This window comes from Pithys albifrons, chromosome 5 (genome assembly GCF_047495875.1).
Source record: "Pithys albifrons albifrons isolate INPA30051 chromosome 5, PitAlb_v1, whole genome shotgun sequence".
Lineage (NCBI taxonomy): Eukaryota > Metazoa > Chordata > Aves > Passeriformes > Thamnophilidae > Pithys > Pithys albifrons.
Window position 1 is genome coordinate 70,186,763 of NC_092462.1, and position 16,649 is coordinate 70,203,411.

General features: G+C 46.1%; 1 protein-coding gene across 2 annotated transcripts in view; it reads right to left on the reverse strand.

The window, feature by feature from the left end:
* Window positions 1-2,339: 2,339 nt before the first annotated feature.
* The window catches only part of REEP1 (receptor accessory protein 1), a 67,885-nt gene continuing 53,575 nt past the window's right edge, over window positions 2,340-16,649 (reverse strand). Inside the window, exons 7-9 of one of the 2 annotated variants that reach the window (XM_071555252.1) lie at window positions 14,970-15,005; window positions 6,793-6,932; window positions 2,340-4,975 (exon numbers count right to left, since the gene is read on the reverse strand). In XM_071555252.1, the coding sequence (XP_071411353.1) occupies window positions 4,904-4,975; window positions 6,793-6,932; window positions 14,970-15,005 (248 nt within the window). In that variant the 3' untranslated portion in view covers window positions 2,340-4,903. The remainder of the gene's footprint in view (window positions 4,976-6,792; window positions 6,933-14,969; window positions 15,006-16,649) is intronic. The other variant, XM_071555251.1, reaches the window with a different exon arrangement.

The following is a 16,649-nucleotide window of genomic DNA, read 5'->3' on the forward strand; positions in this document are numbered from 1 at the left end:
TCTTCAGCTGTGGTTTGTTTTACTTAGCAAAGGTCAAGCTGGGCACTGAGACGTTCTGATGTCTGGTGGTTTCCTGTGATTGTGTAACATAGAGGAATAGGCTCTAAATGGCACTAAAGGTGACTAATTCAACGTATTTTTTTAAAGAAATGTTTTTAAATAACCCCATGATCTATTTTGCTGTGTCCATACTGATTGGTGGCTCACTGCATGGAGTCTCCTGGGGGAAGAGGAGAAAGGAGAACAGGGTCCATCTCAGCATTCTTGCCTGTCATACCAACCAGATAAACTTGCCATGTGTCCATACTACTAGACAGCATAGAGAAAAAACCCAAACCCCTGATTTCATGGCTACATGCAGTTTTTATAACTGATTTTAAAACGTGTTGGCCACTACATTTCATTACAGGACTCACATTCGTGTCCTGTTTAGGTTTTTGAGTAGCAGAATATATTCTTTGGGTCCTGCATGACATCCTCAAGCAGGCAAGTCTGAATATTTTGTTTATTCTTCTTTAAGCTTAACTACACCACACACTGCATATTCCTGGTCACACATAGATGGAACAATCCCAGGGGTTTATTAGAGGGTCCTTTTGGAGTGTGTAGAGCAACTCCACTGGTTTTGCTAAGGGATACATCAGACATTTACTCCACAAAGTGTATGAAAAGCATTTGCTTCCAAACACTGGTCAATAATTAAGCCATTATTGAGCAGATAGTCCCTGGTTATCAGCCCCAGAGCTGCCTGTGCAGCAAGAGGTGGTTTGCTGTACAAGGCTGTAGCATTTCAATGAATTCACTAGTTACTCAGAGTGTTCAGTAGCTGTATTTTGTTCTTTTTCCAGTTCATAATACAGAAAGTTCTGAAGGACATGCAGCACTTAGTGAATACATCTATATACAGTCAGCCAGAATTGAGATAAAAATAATACAGCGACCATAGGAATTATTCTGGCCTGCCAGATACATTGAACAGACTAAAGGTGTTTTATTTTTTTTTTATAAAGAAAAGATTAAGACTTTATTCAAGATGTATATCAAGCAGTGTAACAAAACCAGCAAAACATCAACCTTTGGAATACTGTTGTCCTTGTGAGGCATCAAGTGTACCATTGCATCACAGACCTTTTCTACCCATCACAGGAAAGAAATCACACCAAGTGCACAATTATGAGCCTTAAATAGTTTGTCTAAACGCAATTCCCAACGTAGTGTTCTCTGCTAGTTCAAATATGGTGCTGGATGCAAAAAGGGGACCCAAAACTAACAGCAAAAAGGAGACTGTGGGCAAGGAGCATTCGGTCACAAGTACGAGGGTTCATCACGACACAGGGACGCGTCAGAGAGCAGCCAGAGGCAGCAGGTTGTTTATATGAGGAACACTGTCTCTCTCCAAGCAGCTTTTCCCCCTCCTGGCAGAAATAAATTACCCAATTCTCTTTCCTTCTGTGGTGGTTTGCACTTACACAATTTAGGTTCCTGTGGGATTCATTCCAGGGTGACAGGGACACACGTGAAGCATGTCCTGTGTTCGATGTGACCCCGACTGAGCAGCTGGAGCTGCGCTGACACTGGTCCCTGCGGCAGGAGAGGAGGCACGGAGGGCTGCACTGGGCTGCTCTGAGCTCGTTCTCTACATAACTGAGTGGATTTATGCTAAAGTGGTGAGGCAATTCACAGGCTTGTTCACCACAGACCATCTTCAGCCTCAATTTTATGTGCTCAAAATAATGCACGCTCCACTGGAGCCCTGGGCTGGGTAAAGGCTGTTGCCATGGGCTGGCCCATTCCCTTCAGGGTTCCACTCTCCCGGCCCTCTCTGAGACATCAGGAGGTTCCTGCCTGCCCTGCAGGACTGATGGCAGGGGCCACCTGCCTGAAAACGGGGCTGGTTTGACCTAACCCAGATCTGTTGCTATTTTAACCTATCTGATGGAAGATTGCTTGATTTTAGTAGGGGAGATATGGAAGTGGTCAGCCAGCCTGCACACTCAAGAGCTGGAAGGGAGCTGAGAACTGCTCCCCCCTTCCATCCATCCATCCATCCATCCATCCATCCATCCATCCATCCATCCATCCATCCCCCCATCCATCCATCCATCCATCCATCCATCCATCCATCCATCCATCCATCCATCCACCCTCCCATCCATCCATCCATCCATCCCCCCATCCATCCCCCCATCCATCCATCCATCCATCCCCCCATCCATCCATCCCCCCATCCATCCATCCCCCCATCCATCCATCCATCCATCCATCCATCCATCCATCCATCCATCCATCCATCCATCCATCCCCCCATCCATCCGTCCGTCCGTCCGTCCATCCATCCATCCATCCATCCATCCATCCATCCATCCATCCATCCATCCATCCATCCATCCATCCATCCATCCACCCTCCCATCCATCCATCCATCCCCCCATCCATCCATGCGTCCTCTCCTTGCCCAGGTCCTGCACGCCCCGGTTTGCCAGGAGGGGTCAGCAGCACCGCAGGAAGCCGACTCGGGCTTGTTCCTTGGCAAAGGTTCCAGAGAAAAACTGGAACAAAAGACTTCAGGGGTGGTGTTTATTCAGAATGAACGCTGGTAGCCAACGGGTGAAATGACAGGCTTGGGGAAAGACCTGTAAACAACCTGTGTGAGGAAGATGAGGAATCAAAAGCACTAGAGCACGAGTGCACGTGGTCAGGCATTGCCATGTCTGTCTGTCTATACACAAATATACAGCTCCGTTGATAAATTAATAAGTTTTCGCCAGAGATATGAAAAGGTTTATTTTTCTCATTTATACAGTGAATGTTTTGAGAGATATAAGGCAACTCCCTTTTCAACATTTCACCTCAGCACTTAAGAAATGCTAAACAGTCAAGTTTACAGTAAAACAGCAGATTAGACGCACATTTAATAGTTTTAGCGAGAATCAATGTTAATACAGCGTGTCTGAGATTAGAACTTGTCAGATGTTATGCAGCTCTGTGTTGTTGGGGTTATTTGGCATAATTGAGTGCAAACTTGTCAGCTTCTTTTTTATCTTACAGCAGCCCACTGCATAGCAGGGAAACATGGCTTGCTTGCAACAGGATTTTATTTTCTGCTAACAGTGCAGGCAGTTTCTCTATTTATTTTTAAGGTTTGCCAAGAGAAATCAAATAAACGCTAAAGCTGCTTAAAAACAAAATACACAAGCTTAGCGCCTCAAAGCTTTTGCTGAGTATCTTTCAAGGACTGACTCTTCTGTAATTGCTATTTAGACATGTTTGTTCTTTATTTTTTTAATTTACTTTCTGAAGAATTTTTCCTTCTTGCATATTGCAAAATATGACTGAATCAGCACATGTAAAGGAAATAAAATTCTCAGGTAATGAGGCCAAGTACTGCGGCAGACACAGGAAATACCTGCTTGCTTTTTCCATTTCCTAGCCAGGTCAGATAAACATTTGTGTGTGCGTGTAATTCATTTCTGTGTTCCTTCCCCACACACGGAGGAAGCTGTGGGGGAGGCCTCAGGGACCCAATGGACAGGGGCACTGGGACATTGATCCACACCCAGCAGAGGAAAGGTTTCAAAGGCCACTTCAGAGTTACCTCTGAGCCTGAGACACTCCATCCTGGGCTGCAGCACGTGACCTACAAGAACAGTGTTCACCACGGAGCCCTGTGCTGATCCACTGGTGATGGCACGTCCTACATAACGCTAAATGTTATTCTAGTCTATGTGACAGCTCCAAGAGCAAACACAAAGGGCCACGTAATTAAATTATGTGTGAATCTCACATGCTTAACACGTACAAGAGACACCAACTTGAAGCACAAATACACAAATCCTACCACGTCTTCCTCTTCTTTTATATGTCTCATTTATATATGAATACAAATACACCACTCTGGTTCTCGTGGTTCTAACCAACTTCCATGCTACAGGAGAAACTCCAAGCTTCAAAAAGCAGCTCAGACCCAGCACCCTCCTCTGCTTGTGCAGGCAGAACAGCAGCCCCTCACCAGGAGAGCAGAGCGCTGGGAATGGCACTCTTGCAGCAGGGGAGAGAGGTTTGTTTTCCCCTGGAAATGCAGCACTAAAGCAATTCTAACTTCTGTGGCTGCAGCTGGCACACGCCTGGCTTGCTCACACTTTAAAACTGGCAGTGGAACATTGGCCACGAGCGGTGGGATCTAATTCCTCTACTCGCCATCATTTTCCACAAAATACTCTCCCGGCTCAGGCTGATCAAAATTTAAGACTCCCCTTTCATTCCATCATTAAAACCATTTATTTTCTCTTGTACATCTCTTCCTCACCCTCTGTAAGTGGTTCTGTCTGTCTGGGTTTAGCACAATGATTTTCTCAGAACACGTGATTTACTTGCCCAAACAGAAACACAGTTGCAGCTCAGCCTTCGCTGACGGATCTTGGACATTTTGTACAAAGTACTTTGACATTTGTTAATATCATTCACAGTCTCGAGGAGGAAGGGAGGAAAGAGAAATCCATGGGTTCTGCATCACTTCATCAATGATAAAGCCATAAATAAATACGCCGTCAGTGTATCATCATGAGTAACTGATTATTGTTGTTTCTGCTGTGCATTCACAGAGCAGGAGCAATGCAGACACAAATGAGATCGTACAGGTACAGCATGGGTGGGTGCAGACTCTGCAAACCAAACCAGCACACCTCACCTGCAGGTGTGTGCCAGCCTGTCCCACCCACACCACGGACCAAGGCGAGCAGCGTCTCACAGAGGGGTATGGAGAGAGGAGAGAGAAGGGCCATGTCTACAACGCTGGACATCAAAGCACATCCATCCCACTGCTGTTTCCTACATTGTTAACGAGTAGCTCTTTAAGGCAGAAGAGAGACATTCTGTCAATCTTGGTGCTATTGGCTCATTGCACTCACTTTGTTTCAGTGGCAGAGGACGAGGTACTTTTCTTCCTGAAGCGAGGCCTAAGGGTCCTAGGCGGTGCCTGCAGAGAAGCAAGACAAACCTTCAGTGGCAAAATAGGAAAACATATTTTCTTTTTCACCCATGTCTGTGGGACCCCTGTGGCTAGGGATGGAGTAGTGGAGAAGCAGATCTTGGCCCTGAAGATCATTAATGAACAACTAGCTGAGGACTAACCCCTGTTGTAGTCCTTTACTCAGGTTACACCAACACCTTCCCCTCTGGCACCTGGTTGGAGGTGTGGCTAAGGATTGCTAATAACACAACAGTTGAAAGAGTCAGGTCAAACTGGTGCCATTTACAGCAGCTCATGGATCAAGATGTCAAACTGGTGGCAGGGAGCCAGCTCTGGTACCTCACAGAGCATCCTGCACTGTCCAACACACCTGCAGCACCTCACGGGGTGCTCATGGGCAGTTCATGGGCATTACAAAGCTGAAGCACCTGTAATTCTCACAAGGCAGAACTCTTAAAAATCAGCCTCTTGCTTGGGAGAGAGGCCAGACACAATCTGTTGAAATTAGTTTATAAACCAACTATTGGAATTCTGCCCTGCAGTCAGCTGACAGAGAACTTTAACAAGGAGCCCTGAATGCCCAGGAGAAGGCAGACTAACTCCATGGAATTGGTTTACTGTGATCAACCCTGTTCTCCACACTGAGACAGAAATTAGTTAGACTAGCAAAGAAACAAAAGAAAAACTCTCATCTGCAGTGCCTACTTCTGTCAGAAGAGTTCTGGCATGGCACGGTGTCTTGCAAGCCTCACAACAAGAAATGCTTAACAGATATTGTAAAGGAGCACGGATTCTCAGTGTGGAGCCGTGTCACAGCATCAGGGAACACTGCAAGGCTTGGTAGGCTCTTTACTCCATTTACATAAACATCCAAAGCCTTGTTTTCTTTAACAGCATCAATCTATTTACCTGTAAGGCTCTGAAAGGATCTTACCCATTCTTAAGTGAGGACTTCCTCATTTTGATTTTATAGGACTTTCAAACCCAAGGCCGTGGAATGTTTTTGCATTCCCACAATGCAGCAAGGTATAAACATTCATATAGATAAGGAACTGCAGCACGGTGAGGTTTTATTTAGACTCCATCTAAATCTCTGTTTTTATTAGCTTGACCATAAACCAAAGCAGTTTTTCGCAGAGAAGGGATTTATCCAACACCTGATCCCAACTTCCAAGCCTGAAATCCTACCCCAAGTCCCCACGGTGGATCCCCACCAGCACAACAGATCTGGATGGGATGTCTGAGCCTAGAAAGGCACAGGGAGCAGAGCTGAGGAGGGATGATGCTGAGCACGGCACGCAGGGATCCTGCACCACACCTGACTTCACAGCTGCTGGCTCGGAGTCACTGTAACTGGGAGCCCTGAGACGGAGACACAGCTACAGCAGTGCCTCCTGTAGCTCGGGAGAAGGCAGCTCTTTGGGAAGCCACACAGCTCTGAGAGCAAAGCTGCCACTCCCTGCACAGCAAGGACTCCTCAACTGGGAATGAACAGCTCTGCCTCCAGGCCACTGGACAGCTCTGAGAGCAGCTGGAGAGGCTGAATCTTTCTATGGCAATCCAGACTTTGGTGAGAGCTCCACGAGGTAGGACAACCCACCAGAAGGGATTGTAACTGATGACCAAACCCTGTATCGCTAATTTCTCTATAGGCATAAAGTCAGACTCCCTTAAGGAAATACACACATGGAGAAAAATGAGCAAACATACCAAAAAACAAATGTACTGTTTGGACTTTGTGGTTTTAAACTTGAGATGTGTTTGTTCTGTTGAACATTCAAGGAATGGCACAGAAGGAAAAGCCTTGACACTATAGAAAGTACCTCAAGGGGTTGATCCTTCTTTTTGGGCCTCTTGTTCACGAAGGCACAACTGTTCTCTTCATCATCTGAGAACACAGAGTCTTTTGTTTCACAGTTTATCTCAGGCGGCTTCTCATACCTAATGTCCACACTTATTTCACCTATTTAACACAGCCATTTACAGTCTGAATGTGAAGAAAAAGGATGAGGAAATCAGTGACTGGTTTGATTCAGAGGATGCCAAATGTCACCTCACTGCAAAGCCATGCATCTCCCAGAGATTAATAGACAGAAGGTTCACAGACACACTCTAGTAATAGCAGCTCTGGGGTTAGAAATCAAAACACTCTTTTTACAAAGCCACTCTAAGCTCTATGTTGATTATTTTACATAGAGTTGAGACTAAATTCAGAGCCTCTGATGTTTGGGAGGTTGATGCTAGCAAGAGGGGTTTTTGGTTTGGCTCAGGGATAAACAAAATAGCTGATTTCTTGAACTGCTGATTCCATCCATGGCTTCTGCATTTACTGCTTCAAGGAGCAGTGTCCTCTAGAAGACTCCAAATGGGTGTTGAAGCCCTCTGGTCACCACAGAGAGCTGCCTGGGATGCAGAAACATGAAGCACAGCAGCACTGACAGACTTGAAGCTGAGAGAGCTCAAGGCCAGCGTTCAGCCTGAGATTCACCAGAAGCTTCACCAGGCATGGAACAGACCCTCAGCAAGACCAGAGCAGGAAAAAGTCTCTCTTCTGTCACTCTGAAGTAAACGTAAATGTGATGAGCATTAACCTCACTGATGGATCTGAAGGCAGATTATGGCTCCATGACTACATACCTGGTTGGTGGTTCTTATCCTTGTAACTTATGGCATGGTCGTTGTGGGACTGGTCATGTTCCATAACATAATTAATTTGCTGCCTTAAATACAGACAGCGGAATGAGACAGCATTTTTAACAAGCAACTCAAAGCAAGAGAGTAAGAGGAAACCCAACATGACCCAGCTTCTTGCATCTTCACAGACAGTTTCTTACCAGCAGGGCCGGAGTTTTCTCTGTTTAACTGAGAAGGATTTTTTCATTCTGAAACATGTCAGGCTTGGAAGTGTTTGCTCTGTAGAAGGCACTAACCACAATTACTGGGTCTATTGACTGCTGACATGACCATACACAGAAATAATGCTCTGTGCTTCTTGTCTCACCTTGTAAGAGTCTGTTGGACCAAAGACTAAACCCCAAAGACTAAAATCAGGGAGGATTCTTAAACACCTAATACTTATTAATCCATTTTGATTCCTAAAGCCCAAAAGAACCTTACTCTCCAACTGCTCTTTCAATTGGGTAACAGAGAGACAAAGGGAAGTGATTTGGCTACAGCAACACCACGAGTCACAAGCAGGTCACTGGGGGTCTCTCTCTCCAGTGCCAAACTAAAGTCAGCAGCCAGTTGTTCTCAGCCCACAGGATGCAGCTGCTGCTCGAGACAGTGGTCTGTGCACACCATCCTCTGCCCACTGACCCTGTGTTTTTACCCCTTTATCACCACTCGCACAGGCAGGCTGGAAGACACCATCACAGGTTTCCAGGAAGAGCTGGAAGTTGATTTTTTTCCCAGCTGTACTGAAAATGTTGATAGTCATGTCAAGACTCGGGATAATGCTGAGTTGTTTTCCCCCTATGTATGAGTGCAGTGTGAAGACCACACTGCGGGGAGAATTAAATGTTCTCTAAACCACAATGCAAAACAGTACAGGAATGTTTTATTTCACTATTTTATCCCTCCACTTGGGATGTGAGCTACTCAGGAGCAGCCTAGCTTAGGCCATCTTGGATGTGCAAACTGGTCCTTGCTGCCTCTCTAAGCCAACAAAAAAAAGGAGTCAAGCTTAGTAGAAGTGGTTCAGGACTTCTTTCAGCGGCGTCACTGAGGTTTGCACAAGACACCTCCAGCCATGTACCAGTGGGAGGAGACAAGGGAAACAGGAGTTTGAATGGGACAGGGTGGAGATGTGTTGGAGGACCAGTTTCAGTGTTCAGTGACGAGAGCAAGGAGATACTGGCAGCTGAGGCTGAGAGCAGACAGCACCAGGAAAATGCGCCCGACTGCCTTTCTGCTGCAGCCACTGTGCTGCAAAAGACAGAAGCATCTGTCAGCCCTGATAATGCTCCCATGAATCCCACGTTTTTCTAGCATACAGTGCTTTCTTCCTTATTGTTCTCTCTTGAAATGGGTGCAGGCCAAAAAAGATATCCAGGTGGCTCTGCCATCCACATCAAGTCTCTCCACAGCAAGCACAGCCTCCTGCAGATTCTTCCACTCTCCCCATAAGCCCGAGCCACACATCCATGTCTTGGAGCTGCGTCCATGAAGATCAAGGGGAGAGCTCAGCCTCCAAGCTGGCACATATTGGTTTGCTCCCTGCAGCTGAGAGGTTGTAAAGTCCACTGGAAGAAGGGCTGACACCCTCTTCCCTGCTCCATCTCACTGAAAACCAGCCAAGTGAGAACCAGTGTTGCTTCAGCCTCACTGAACTGGAAAAGGGAAGAAGCAGGGCTATCCCGGACCTTTCCACTACATTTCTGACCATTGAATACACAGGGCACTTTCCTCAAGACTGGGGGCAAGAAGGGAGGACTCCCTGCCCACCCTGCCTTGAGAAGGACACCTGTATTATTATGGGCAATGCCAACCTTGTATGGATCTGGGGTGTCAGACTTTGTCCCATCTTTATGGAAGTGTTATGCTGCTGTGGGACTAGAGAGAACTCATCTCTGAAGGGTGGCTGTTGTGCGAGCCCCAGCTCTGAAGCTGTTTGTTACTTTTTGTGAATGGGGTGATGACATGACAAAAAACTCATTTTCTGACACCAAGAGAGTGAGTCCTCTGTAGGAGAAAATGTAAACCAGGGGATCAACCAGAAAAATAAACACACATATGAGGAACTGGTGAGAAAGGAGATGGAGGCTTAAAGTGAATGGATGGGTTCTGGGACACAAGGTTTGAGAAGCAAACGTGTTGTCAGGGCTGGCAAGTGCTTCTTGAGGACAGCACTTGGCCTCGGGTGACCTTGTGTGTGTTTCTAAGAGCCACCTTTATGATCTGAGGTTGCTATCAGATGTCCCCAGAGCAGCAGAGACAGCAGTGTGTGCTGCCCCAGGGAAGCAGCCAACAGCCCCAGGAACTGTGTCACAGCCAGGAGGTGGCTGTGTGAAAACATGGATCATACATCAGGCCTTTGCCATGACTTTTTCTGGGAGACTCTCACTCCCCATCTCAAGGTAGGCTGTGTTTCAGGTGCTTCACCTGCTACATTTACGACTCCACACCTTAGTGTGGAGGGGCTGGATTGCTGCAGAAATGGGATATGGGCTTGGTGTGCCAGGACTAAAGCTGCTGCTGCCTCTTGCAAACACGTTTTCAGCACCCAGACCAGATCACACTTCTCTCTTGACTAAGGCAAGACAGAATCTGACTGTAAACAGCCTAAAGAAATGGACTCCTTAATTCCAGTTCTACCATCCTATCTTAATTCCTCCAAAGGGAACTGATACAACCAAGACATTGTGTCGCAAGCCCTGAAACTGGGCACATTTCAAGTTAAAGCAGACAGTCGAGTGCTCTGCAGTGTTGGGATCTAAGCTGTTAAATGCACCATGGGGAACAACCCAGCAGGGACAAGGGAATGTAGGGCCAGATCGTCATCATCTTTAATCTCTGTGATTCAACAAGGGCTAAGAAATCTCACTTGCAAAACACTTTCTACTGCTACAACTGGGATTCAGTAGTGAGATGCTTTTTTCAGCAATCGCTTTCGTTCAGACTTTGGTCCATGCTGCTGTGAAAATCCAGAATACCTCCCACGGATTTTCATGAGTAGAACAGAGGTCAGGAGCTGCCCACTCTGAATACAGGTGAGCAAGTGACTTGGATCTAGATCCTCTGAAAAATCTGGATGCTTAAATACAGTTACAGTGGGAATCAGGCAACTCTGAGAGAAATTGGATCTCCCCTTATTTTGCTGGGCACAATACTTCTTCCTCCCATCACTGCAACTCCTCAGGATCAATGGGGAAAACCACAGTCACAGACTACACAGGACAGGAGCAAGGTATTGTATTATTGTAATGGAAGGTAAGGTGACTCCAAAGTTAAGCCTTTCCAGGGGATAATTCACAAAAAGAGGTTTTCACATCACTTAATAAGCACAGGAAAACAGGTATTTATTATACGATGGCCATCAGCTTCTTTCCCCTGCAACAAAGATAAATTCACCATCATTTCCAAAAGACATTGACCCAAGTCCTGTATTTCCGCAGCAGTTTTATTGCCAAACCAAGAAGTTAGGAGCAGCCAACTCCATCAGCACACACTGCCCAGGAGCCACAAAGCAGAGGCAGCCATCCTTTCCAAAGCTGGAGTCAAATGCAACCAAAGCAAACAAGTCTAATCACATCAACAAAGTCATCCGTTAATGAAAACACATCCCACAAATGAGTAAGTTGTTAAGTGCTAGTCTATTCCAAACACCTCAGAAGAAAATTCATGCAATCTGTAACACTTACATCAGAGTCCCATAATATTTACATAGAGAAAAGGAAAGAATAAACTGTTAGAGGAAAACATCTGGGTGCAGAGGGGGAAGGAACATTGTTTCAGTACACAGAAACATTCATCTTTGCTTTTATCATATCTGTGGTTCAGCTGGAGCTTATTAAACAACAATTACTGTTTTAACTTTGTGTTGGTAAAATGCAAATGTACTTAAAGAACCTACTGATTTTCTATGATTTTTTTCATTCCTGAAATAACTAAAATAAGTATTAAACTCTTTTTAAATACCCAGAGAGACTTCCAAATTGCCATTCAGAAGCACCAGTGCAAAGTGATGCAAATTAGCCCAGTAAAAATTAGATTCAGTATTTAGTAAAGGGAAGTTTTAAGGAGCAAAATGCCTACAGCAATGGAAAGTTGTTGTTTGTTCTTTAAATTCAATTAAAAAAAGGTTAAAAAAATCCCCCTAATGAGAGCTGGAAGCAAAACTGGCTAAGAACAAAAACGAAACCACCTACACCATTTAAGTGAAATAGTTCAGAGATGTATGATCAGCCCCCTTGACACAAAGCCAATTAGTGTTTTTAGAGTCCTTTTCACTGTAATAAGTCATGTGCAGTCTGCAGTCTACCACACCGGGGCTGGATACAGCTAATAAACCAATAAAGTAACTCGTTTAAACACAAATGTCCATCGAGGTGCTCGCAGAGCTGCACTGCTGGTTGTGTGAGATCTGTCACCTTGTGGGGCACAACCCTGCAGTGCACACCCAAAACCAGTCCTGTTCATCACTAATGTCCTTGCGTATCTCCCACACTGCTTAAGGCTCCTGATCAGCATTTTAGTATTAAATGTATCCTAAATACTTTCAGCCCCAACAGTCCTCCTGATATACAGCTGATTCTTCCTGCTAGATACATTTATCCTCTGCAAGGATTAAAACTGTTCCTCCCTCTCACCATGCTCCAGGTCTTTGCAACAGCTCCTGAGACCTTAGTTGAGAGAATAACACCAAACATAGTATTTGTTACTTTTTAAATGCCAGTCCAAGCAAGACTGTTTAATATTGACCAGCATTAAGCATTTGCCAGGCACTGCCAAAAGACAAACAGATATCCCTGGAGATTTTCACTCTGTTCTCTCTGAAGGGGAAAAAGAGCTCTTACATAATTGTACTGTTGCTCTTGAATGCTGCAGCCTGACTTGTCACAGAACATAGAGGAGATAAATCAGAAAACTGTGTAGAGACCTGGAAGGAATTTCACCAGTCAAGTCCTGCCACTGAACAAGAGCAAGAGGAGCTGGCACAGGAACTGTCAGGATGTGATGGAGTACACCTGGTGGGACACTCTTGGATTTGGTGAAGTTGCTCAGAGCAAAGGAGGAGGAATGCCCTGACTTGCATCAATGCTTTGTCATATGCAGACTGCAAGGCTGGTGGGAGCGATCCAGCTGGGCAGGAAAGGGCTCTCCTGTGAGATAAACACCTCCAGCATAGCACAGGGACACACCTGTTCCAACAGCAGAGGAGCCCATCACTACCCGAGCCCACCTCACTGCTGACAGGGACAGACCTGCTTCAGCTCAGGGGCACTCAGGCTGTGCTCAGCCTGGCCTTCAAGCTCCACAGAAAAGCACACTCCATGGCACCTGCAGGCCACATCCTCATGAAACCTTCTCTTGGGATGTCATTTAGGGAGCAGAATGCTCAGACTGCTCCACCAGCCTGTGCCCTCCTAACAACTGTGGGGTGTTCTGTGAGTTGATCAGGGAAACAATTGAGTTGCACCTGCCAGAGCACTAAGGCAGCTGTTCCTGATAAAGAGGCTCTAAACCAGCCTTTAATACTCCTCCCTGAGGTAAGGCTTGACTACCTGCCCATTTAGATCATAAACTCTTTGGAAAGGAGAACAGTTAATGACTGGACTCTGAAACTGCCTACAAGAAAGTGTACCAAGGAAAGATAAGCACCAATAGCTGAGGGCAACATAGTCCAGCTAAACAAATTTAGATCCTTTCTTCCCCCAGCTTTTTGTGGCATTGAAAAACATTCACATGACGTAGTCAGCTCTCCAAGCTACCAAAGCTGCACTTACAAAGGAGCACTTTAATGGCAGGCCACTGTCTGGGAGTGCATTAATGCATCTATTGCCTTGGAGACAGAGAAAGGGCAGCCTGTGGAGACAGAATGAACCCTCTACGATAAAGCTTCAGCACATCCCTATTGACATGGTCTAGGAGACTGGATTATGTTGGAGAGGGGGGTGGGAACAGTACGACAAGCCAGTCTGAAAGACAGGGCATGAAATTTCGACCAGATCAGCATGACTTTGGGTCCAATTCATAAATATATTGGGCTGATTGCTACTTTAGCATCATTAAATGACTTTCCTAAGATGAAACCATTGACTCTTAAGGCCATAAGGATTCATTGATTCTTTTTATAAGTAACACTTTGAAGTGAAATCTATAAAATTCATTTAGGCTAAAATTAGAAGTGTGCTAATAAAATGCTCTGTGAATACAAGTGTTTCATGACTGCTTAAACTGATACCACCTTAAACAGGCTTCATTGTCCTGCACAGTGGCACACTCACCCAGAAAAGGACAACGGGGAGGGTGACAAACCAAATATGAGGGCTGGTTTGCCACCTACACAGGGTGCAAGGAGCCTGTGTCAGGTTGGGCTCACCAGCCTCCAAGCACCAGTGCTGCACAGGGCTGTGGCAGCAGGTGCAAGGCAGGGGGAAGGCACAGCTGGCTGCAGTACTGTGATCCTCTAGTCCCTCTGCTGCTGTCCCCAGGTTGGTTAGTGTGCCAAATAAACAGAAAGCACATGAGATGAGAAGAAAAGGAGTTATGAAGGTCTTTTGCCTCCACCCACATGAGACACTGCCAGTCTGGATTTCTTTTTTCTCCCAGACAAGCTGCTTGGCAGCACCATCCTCTGGCATGCCCAAATTGGAGGTCTCCCACTCCTTTCATCTGCCACTGGGACAAAATGCAGAAGAGGCATGTCTCGGCTCTTAGCAACCAAGTTAACTGGCACAGCACTGAAAAGACCACCAGCAGCTAAACCATTCACTGCATTCCTACATTTGTAAACACAATAAATGCTGGGGACAGTGAGGACATTTTTCGAAAACGGCTCTAGTGCAGACTGGAACAAGGAGAGTCTGTTCAACCCTATCTTCTCATACCAGAGTCTGCTGCTGGGCTCTGTATATGCCCTGCCCATCCCAAACACAGATGTCCTCTCCACCAAGAGAAACACATGCCAATCCTTAGGGAACAGAGCAAAAACGGTGTTGCTCTTGCTGCATTCCCAGTGGGAGACACATGGCAGAGGAGTTACACTGCGCACCAAGGACATGGCACATCCTCCAGAAGAGAAAGAAATGAAGTTTTTCTCCAGAGAAACATACCCAGTTTGGGTAACATAGGTCAGTATGGTGAGAAGCACTGCAATACTTGCCATCAGCACACACACAGCTCCCAAACCTGCTCACAGCCTGGCCTTCCCCTGGTTTGTCCACATGGTGTTAGGAAACCCCATGAGCAAGAGCGGCGGGAGCAAGCCAGGCTGGGGAACACAGCCATGCCCAAAAGGGATGCGTGGATACCAGGACACAGGAAATCCAGCACTCACCTCTGAGGAGTCGGCACACCGAGCAACACGTGCACACTGAAAGAGGAGCTGAGTGTTAGGAACTCACTGGGTAAGCCACTGACTCTTAGAGAACACTTGGCATCATTTGGAAGTGGGACTTCAAGGCCCTCGTGTGCAGTGTCTCCATTCACCAGCATGGAGCACAGACTCAGGAATGTGCCTCATCCCAGGCTGTGAACCTCATGGGTGTTAAGGATGGGATTAGGCACAGCTCCCTGGCTCTGCTCTCAGACCACTGACCGAAACAACTCCTGACTGGAGGCACCTGGGAGTGTGGGTAAGCAATGGGCAACACAGCACAAAGGCTGTATGATATAAACATGGTGTGGGCTTGTATTGCTTCGTGCCTGGATTTTTTTCAGTAGTTTAGACTTCTTGTACAAGTCTGGCTGCTGCAGCCATTCACACAGCTTCTAAGGAAAACTATCCACAGATCCCTGATCTTCCTAAATCAGGAGGGTCCTGCAGCAATTAATATCTTGGAATTGCTGTAAGAATGAAACCAACCAAGGGAATTGCATTGCACCCTTCAGTGCAAATGCAGATGATTCACAGCTGTTAATGGAAGTGTGAACTTGACAGCTTTATCTTGTGGACAGCTCGTATTCCAGGAAACAGCCTAGAAATAAATTCTAGTTTGAGCCTTTCAATTTAATGCTCACAGTGGCATCAATGACTCCACATAAAAAAAGCTTTTGAAGAAGAAAAAGGTCTGAGTTCTGTGTGATGCTTTTGGTCATGATTATACTGCACTGCAGACACTGAAAGTTTTTCCACGTCTCACAATCATTTTAGACCAGCACAAATCAGAGCTGCTGTTGAAAGCAGATGTCCCACTGCTCCTTGCACTCTGGCCTCCACCTTCCTTGTCCCCGTGCTGATGTCTGAGCTGCTGCTTTCTCCTGGCTTGAGGATCTAACCCAGGTCAAGAGCCACCCGGAAGCAAGGAACAGCATTTAACTTGAACCAGCTCCTCAACTGGGGTCAGCATGTAAAAATAATATTTGAACATGTCCATGGGGAAGGACAGTATGGGCCAGAAGCAAACAGCTGGGTCACACCCTTTCAATGGGAGTGCTGCCTCACACTGGCTGGAAACTATGGGCTTCCTCAACTAACCTCATGAGATCTGCTGTGGGTTCAGCCTCTGATTTTACACAGAAGGGAGCTCATCAGGGTTTTATCACAGTTTATTCTCTGAGAGCTCAGACAACATGTACATAGGGGGTTTTCTCACACACCCTTCTGGTTTGTGGTGTCTGAACTAACCAGACACACCCTGACTGCTGATGTTCTCCCTCCACTTTGTTCTTGTCCTGAAAAGCCTCTGGTCCCTCAATGCCAAACAAAGAAACAGCCTTGACTCTCTCCTGCCCAGAAGAATGGAGAGTGTCAGAGCACACACTGCCCATTTCTGCTTTGAAATCATTCCAGCTGAGAATGATCTGAGCCTGAGGGAAGCTTAAGCAGAAAGGACACTCAGGCTGGGCAATACAGAGGGTGGCTCCATTGTTTGTGATCCTCTGGCCCAGGCAGCATCAGATCAGGACACAGACTGCCTGTGATACAACACAAATTAAGGCAATAGTGTGAGATTAACAAGTGCAAAAGACCCTCACTGTTAATAAGGACATGTCTGGTATGTGGATTGTTACTGGA